The sequence below is a fragment of the Pteropus medius genome, unplaced genomic scaffold (genome assembly GCF_902729225.1).
Source record: "Pteropus medius unplaced genomic scaffold, Ma_sr-lr_union100, whole genome shotgun sequence".
Taxonomy (NCBI): Eukaryota; Metazoa; Chordata; class Mammalia; order Chiroptera; family Pteropodidae; genus Pteropus; species Pteropus medius.
The window spans coordinates 6032230-6039635 of NW_024349796.1; the positions used below are offsets into that span (position 1 = coordinate 6032230).

At 46.0% G+C, this 7406-nt stretch overlaps 1 protein-coding gene across 1 annotated transcript; it reads right to left on the reverse strand.

Moving 5' to 3' along the window:
- Positions 1-3990: 3990 nt before the first annotated feature.
- On the reverse strand, positions 3991-6214 carry MIXL1 (Mix paired-like homeobox). Its single transcript, XM_039883631.1, has 2 exons — positions 5321-6214; positions 3991-4320 (listed from the first exon to the last, which is right to left on the reverse strand). The coding sequence occupies exons 1-2, from the start codon at positions 5726-5728 to the stop codon at positions 3991-3993; spliced, it is 738 nt and encodes a 245-aa protein (XP_039739565.1). The 5' UTR covers positions 5729-6214.
- Positions 6215-7406: the final 1192 nt, after the last annotated feature.

The window sequence follows — 7406 nt, forward strand, 5'->3', positions numbered from 1 at the left end:
TTGTTTGTTTAAGGAGAACCCTGCCTAAAAGGTTACTCTTGTAAAAAGTGTGTGTTTGGAATTTTCTTTGTTTTAATATAGAATATTATAAAGTCAAAATATAATAAATTGTTTTCAGATTTGGAGTTTAAGACATAGCTGTAGAAATGGCTTTGATTCTTTTAGATGTCTCATAAAATGAGGCTTTTTATATGTTAATGTATAATAAAACTGAAACAAGATTATTTTCCATTTGAGATTTTTGTATAGTTTAAAAATGCTTCCATATTCTGTTGATATTGTGCCACTGCAAAACTTTAGTGCAGAGTTTATATTTAGCTAAACTGTTATGTTAATTAAGAAATGCATAAATCTTTTATTCTTAATATTTCTAATTCTAAATAAATTGATCTATGAAAATTAATGTTGTCTACATTTTCATTTAATTAATATAAGTTGATAAGTATTCCTCTATTTAAGAAGTTTTAAAGAACTGTAATTTCTACTTTATTTTTAGGGGAAACAGTACCTATTAATTACCAAGTCATTCTGAATTACAATATCCTCCAATGTAAGTTACTTGGCTTGCTATAAACATCGTGAAAGGTTGATTTTAATATATTCTGCCTAGAATTAGGTAAGCATTTTTTTACTTTTTTTAATTTAAATTTTACATTAAGGCTTATCACACTTAAAGTATACCTCATTTTGCACACATTTAATTTAGCACTATCCTTGTCTTTTAGTGCCATCATGTGTTGATGGCAGGAACTGCGTGTAAGGATAAGGATATCTGAATTTTATTTCTGTTTAGGAGAAAAGAAATCAATGTAATTCAAAGTAGTCATTTGGGGTCCGCTGTACATTAACTTGCATGATGCTGCCGCTGCTTAGCACATTTTTAGAGCTCTAAAGAAATCTGTCAAAGCCAGATTGAGCTAAGAAGCAAGCACATCATGTGTTAGGTAGATTTGGTTCTGAATTGCTTTAAATTAGTTTAAAAATCATATTCGCTTACTACCATTGAAAACCTACCGAAAGATCTGCCCATTAAGTTTTTTGTCTTGAATTCATGCACCTTTCTCCATCTTCATTGTTACTATTCTCAACCCAGGTGCCATCGTCACTAGCCTGGCACACTGCAATCATCTACTAACTTATCCCCAGGATCCACACAGCCCTCCTCAAACACAGCCATCATAAGTGATATTTTTTCAATGCAGAATTGATCATTTATCCCCATCTAGAGTCTTTTGGCTCTCAGGACAAATTCAGAACTCTCTTACAAGGCCTACCAAGCCACACACGGTCTGGCCTTCCCTACCAATCTCTCCCTCCTGCTCCATAGTCCACAGGGCCTTTGCCCGTGTAGTGTCCTCCGCGTTCCCTCTCCGTGTCACCTTGGTAACTCCTCATCATCCTACAGATCTTACCTTCAGCATCGTGTTTTCAGAGCTTCCCTTGACTATAGCACGTCATCTCCAGTTGCTCATGTACCTCTCCTTTCGGTACTGTCACGTTTGCAATTTTATATTTCTTGTTTTGTGTCCGTACTGCCTTCTTTGCTCAATGAGGGGAAGGACAGTTTCTGGTTTTCTCACCATTTTATTTCCAGGTCCTGATAAAGTAGCTGGTCATAGGCACCCAATATTTGTGGAACGAATGAACAAATAAGAGTTTCAAAAGCGTTTTTAGCAATATTAGTGCCACTGGAATAAAAGTATGGTCTTCCATGATGATCACTTTGAAAGATGAGACTGTACTCACTTGGATGTAGAAATTCTGACTAGGGAGTTGCCTTTAAACCTGTCGCGTTATCATCAGTCCAGACTAAAAAGGCCAGGCCAGCCCAGTATAGGAGGCATTATGCGGTGGTGGATAAATGGCTGGGCTGAGTTAGTACTAGGTTGGAGTCCTGGTTGTCATTTATTAGCTGTGTGATTGTGAACCACTACTGAAGTTTCTCGATCTTTAAAACAATAATAGTCCCCACTTTATATGGCAGTTGTGAGGACTAAACATACAATGCCTGTAACACATTTAGCAGTTAGGGCCTTTTAAGAATTTGAGAGAGGTATAGACTACTGTTCTTAGAAGATCCTGCAACTTTTAAAAATAAAAAAGGCGACAAGAATTAAATATTTGTGGATTTTTAAATTGTTCCTTGGGAAAAACAATATAACACAATAGGAATGCAGTCATACAATTAATAAGCTAGTTACAAGATTTACTTTTAAATGTGATCCTTAGTGGACTGTAAGTTTAAAGTGTTATATGTCTTTTAGTCTTTTGAATTTATTTGTATCATCTCCTTTGGACATGTCACAAGTCTGAATGCAAAGGAAGCTCTCTGTGAGATCTCCTGGCCACCCCCACAAACCCTGAGCACAATGTTTGGCACATAGTAAGTATTTAAAATAATAATAGCTACATTTGTCATCTCATTTTTGGTTTCGGACAGTTTTCAAGGGTTTAGAAATCAAGTCTGCTACTAAAGCATGAACTATGTCCTGGTGGCTTTTAGTAGTGGATTTGCTATTCTGAAAAGTGCAAGCCATTTGAGTAACACCTCTACGAAAATTAGGGCAGCTAGCATGTATGATCTCTATGACATTCAACATAGCCCATCCTCTCCCAGTAACCATCACACATGAGTCCTGGCCCTAGCCAGGGCTTCTCAGGAACCTTCCCCACAGCACCGTTTACAAAGAAACCTCACCCCTGTTACCTCACACAGCTTCCTTTGGCCCTCAAAAGTTTAAAAGCCGTCAAAATATCAAAATAACTTATTTCTGGCTAACTTAGAAACAGCAATTCACATACATTCTTAATGTATAAATTGGGAAAAAGAAGTCTCCCAAAGCCAAAAGACTGTGACTAAACTTCGAACAAGCCAAAGATATGCTTTTAACCAAGTTGAATTTCTCAGCACAGTGACCTGCTGATAAAAATTACTGACTATAAATGACATTTGCAAACTTTTTTCTTTTAGAAATGTTTTTCATGGCCACATAATGGGCACTGAGCAATTGTGGAGCAAAGCACGATACTAAGTGCTGTCTAACAGACAATTCACTTAAATAGAATTACAGTGAAACATTTGTGGAAAACATTTAATAATTCACTAAAGTTGGACAGAAGTACAGCAACAAGTGCTAAGGGTAATGTTGGAGTGATTGTGAAGTAACAGATACAAAATCGGGATTAGACAAAGTTTCAGACTTCAGCAAGAAGCGGGTCTCCAGTGTTTTGAAAGAGAGAAGTATTTGGTTGGTTCTAAAACTGAAATGAATGACCTTGAGACTGAGGCATAACTTGTGGATGAGTGATCTTAAGAAGATCTGCATAACCACCCTGTAGGCTATAGATGTCAGTTATCTGGGAGGGTAACTGAAAGGTTTATATAATTTGGTAGCCAGAGTAATTTCTTAAAAGTTGAGAAGCTAGAAGCAGAGAGCCCTCGAAATAACCTGGATGCAGAGTCACTGGAACTAGTACTCAGTTGATAACAGTACTAGTTTTAATAAGATTTCCTACTAAAAAGTAGTAAATCTTGGTGACAGGCTGAGGATTGAAGGAGCTGGGTTAGAGTTTAATAAGCCTTGGAGGAAGCATGAGAAGATGGCAGCTGTCAAGCACAAGGGGAAACTGGGTCAAGCTGAGAAGTTCTTGTGAAGATAATGAGTTCTGAAAAACGAGTCTGAAAAATAAGAACAGGACTGGCAGGAAGGAGCAGGGATGGAGACCAAACTGAATGTGCAGATTTGGAGATGGCACAGGTAAATATGAATGCCAGTACTCCTAGGGGCGTGTGCTACAGAATAAGAGCTGGGCTTGGGTAAAGGCTCACAAGGGAGGAAGCTTCACAGGGGAGAGATGACCGTCAAAACCATCATTAAAGTTAACATGGATGTGTCCTTAAAATGGAAACCAGAAAGGACAGTATTCTTATGTGTCTCTCCCTGGCTGTCAGTCATGGCTCCTCTGAGCTTATCTGGAATTCTAGAATCCTCAAGAGTTACCAAAGGCAGAAAAGATGTGTTCCTCCCATGAGTCCAGCTTTGAAACAATGTCTTCAGTGAGAGGAGAATAGGTTTCAAAATTCTGACCTTGGGAGCTAGGGTCAGAGCTGCCCGCTCCAGCCCTGTTGGGATCTGGCAGGCAGTTCACGTCTACCTCAAGAGGCAGCAAGGGCTTCAGACATTTCCCTTCGGTTCCATGAGCCTCCGGATGGAGGAGGAGCGCCGGCCTGGCTGAAGGCTGAAAGGACTTCCCGCTCTGACGCCGCGACTTGGCACGCCTGTTCTGGAACCACACCTGGAAGCAGGGACAGAAAAGCTGCTTTTGGTTAGTCTTTATGACTGTGACCTTCGCAGTTCATAAGAAGTTCCAGTTTAACATACCCTGCCTCCCTGCTCCAGACAGAACCGTTTAATTTTCAGAAAGCACTTGGGCCAATGGTTAGAAGTGCAGAGCACCTGGCGTTCTCTGCCTCACCATTCCCAGCTGCAAAACTGGAATAATGCCTCATTCCATCTAAGCGTATAGGGACTTTTGCGATAAAAAATGGGATCGCAGAAATAGAAACACTTTCGATTTGAGAGGAAATGTTACTATGCTTAAAGATGATAGGTGTTAAAATAATCTAGAAAAATGCTTTTTAAAAGTACCTATACTCACTCCCTTGTCAAACTAACCAAGCAGGTATTTTGCTTAACGGATTTTACTCCCGTCAACAATTTTTTTTTTTTTTTTTTTTTGCTATTTCCCAACATTTGCTGAAGGTGTCCTGCTGAGGAAGCCTCTGTGCCAGCTGTTAAAACTGACATGTATTCCACCAGGGATGCAGAAAAACAAGTCCACTCTCTCCCACGGTTCAAATGAGGCTCCTACTTAAAACCGAGCTTGGACTCAGACCAGGGAGCTACAGACTAACAGCCCCAGGGGTAACTTGGTGAGCCAGCCCCGTGTTCTGTCAGCTACCATCTACCAGGGGAAACCCTAACTGTGCCTCCTGTCTCTTCCTGGATAAGGAAAAAATGTGAAAATACACTCATCACCTTCTGGCTGAGGATTTACTTTCTGACCATTTCAAGGGACCAGCCAGCCTTCTCGGAGACGCCCTTCTACTTAACGAGAGACCAAGCTATTTAATTTAAAAAGCCCGATGCAGTAGGTACTGATATTGTCCCTATTTTACAGCCTGGGACACTGAGGCTCAATTTGCTGAAGGTCAAGTCAGTGGGCGCCAGGTTGCTGCCCTGGGAATCCTGGCTGCTAACGCCGGCGCCTCCACTAGGGGCGCATCGGCGATCGCGCGGGGCTGCGGCGGGCCGCTCACCTGGATCCTGGACTCGGGGAGCAGGGTAAGCGCAGCCAAGCGCTCGCGCAGGTGGATGTCGGGGTACATGGTCCGGCGGAAGACGAGCTCCAACAGCTGCAGCTGCTCCGGGCTGAACGACGTGCGCTTGCGGCGCTGCGACGCAGACGGGGCGGTCGTGCCTTTGGGGGGCGCAGGCGGGTCCAGGCTGGCGGGGGGTGTCGGGGCTGGCCCGGGGCCCCTTCCGAGGAAGCCGGCGAAGGTGGCCGGGGCGCCACACTCCGGGCTGGGGCCTGAGGAGTTCGTGGGGAGCAGGGTGGCGGCGGGGCTCGGGGTCGGCAGGAGCGCCCCTCCTGCGTGCACTGGCGGGTACACGGGGAACACGGCCCTGTCCCCGAACTCGAGCTGGCGGGACCCTGCTGCGGCCATCGCTACCCAACCCCAGTGCGCCGCCGGGAGGGGCACGGACTCGAGTTATACGGACCCCCGGGCCGAGGGAGGGGGCCCGGGGTGACGGCGCGATCAAAGGGTTGGACAAGGGGAGGCCCGTGGCTCTTCGGGGTGCGAGCCCGCCCTCGCCCCGCCAGACGCCGGTGGGGAATAATCGCTTCCGCTGACCGTGGGATGCAGGGAGCGAGGCGTGAACTTGGGACCAGGCCCCCTCCCGCCCCCTCCTCTGTCCATCCGCCCCGCCAGCGCCGCCAGCCCTGCCACTGCAATCCACATCCTCTAGATGCTCGGGGAGGGGAGGCTAGAGGGCCCCGGTGCGTGGGTGGGGTGAGGGCACAACCACCGCTACCCGCCCCTCGGGTCAGGTCACCCACTCGGCGCGGGCCAGCCTATCTCTAGCCCCAGCTCGCCTTGCCCGCTGTCTCGACTGTTGTCATCAAAGGTATTTATTTACGCCCCCTGCTATGTGCTAGACCCTGTACCAGGTTGGTCAAACAGCCCAGCCCCTGACCTCCGCAAGCCTCCCTAACACATCCTGAATCAGAAGGAGGGGGTGCAGATAAAGGGACCTCAAAGGGGGGCAGTATATTCACCAAGAGGAAGGGGCGTGGGAGCGCCCGAACCTTTTGTCTGGACTCCCCTGTGGTCCTCGGAGTAAGGGCACCCTAAGCACGCAGTGTTGAAAATGTGCCCACACTGCGCACACGCGTGATTTGGCCTTTCTGGAGATACCCAGCGATGCTCAAGGCGCCTGCAGCTGGAAGCGAGGACGTAAAGGGACTCCGTGAAGCTTCCATTCCCTCTTGCCTCTGACCTTTGGGCCTCGTTGAAGGGTCATATTTTGGCCTGATGTGTACTGTGGTTATGGTGTATGTATCAGCTTCCTCTCCTGGACTATAAAGTCTTAGGAACCCATTTTTCTCATTCAAGTCAGTGGAGCATCTACTTGTACATTTGTTATGCAGCAGGCACCATGCTAGACGCCCCCTCAACCTCTGTTGAATTGGCGTCACTGAATTCACTTGCTAGAAAGAGAAACGCATGGTCCAGTATGAGAGCTGCTTCCCCGCAGTGGGGTCCTCAGAGGAGGAGCCCAGAGGCCAGGTCTTCTGGCTCCCAGGACCTAAGCGCAGACATCACTAGGACCATTCATCTGTGACACAAAGGGGGCTCTCTGTCGGGAGGGTCTTTCAGGGTCCCTGTCCTGTCGCCATCCCTTCTAGAATGCTACAAGACAACCTCAAGAAGAGCTTGGATATTTTCATTCTGAATGGACTTTGCAGCTGTCAAAGTAGGAAGAATTCGTGGGGCTGCTGGAGAAGTTCTGTGCTTGATTCTCTCCTGGTAGGATGGGGGTATTGGGACTGTGTCCCAGTCCCCTGCACAACCCCAAGGCTCTCAGAAGCAGCCTGACAATATTCATTGCCTTCTCCTCCAGCTACCCCTACCCCTGACAGACAGCTCTTTCTGTTTCTTCCCCCACCCCTCCTCCCATCCTTTCTAATTCCCATGCCTGGTCGTTGAGGTTTTCAGGCAGAGGGTATGTGAGATGGGAGAGCAGACCTTCTATTTTTCTGAGTTCATTCATTCTTTCATTAATTCAAAAGCCATTTCTGAAGTGTCGCCGTGCTAGGCCATGCTTTATGCGTGTTCCTAT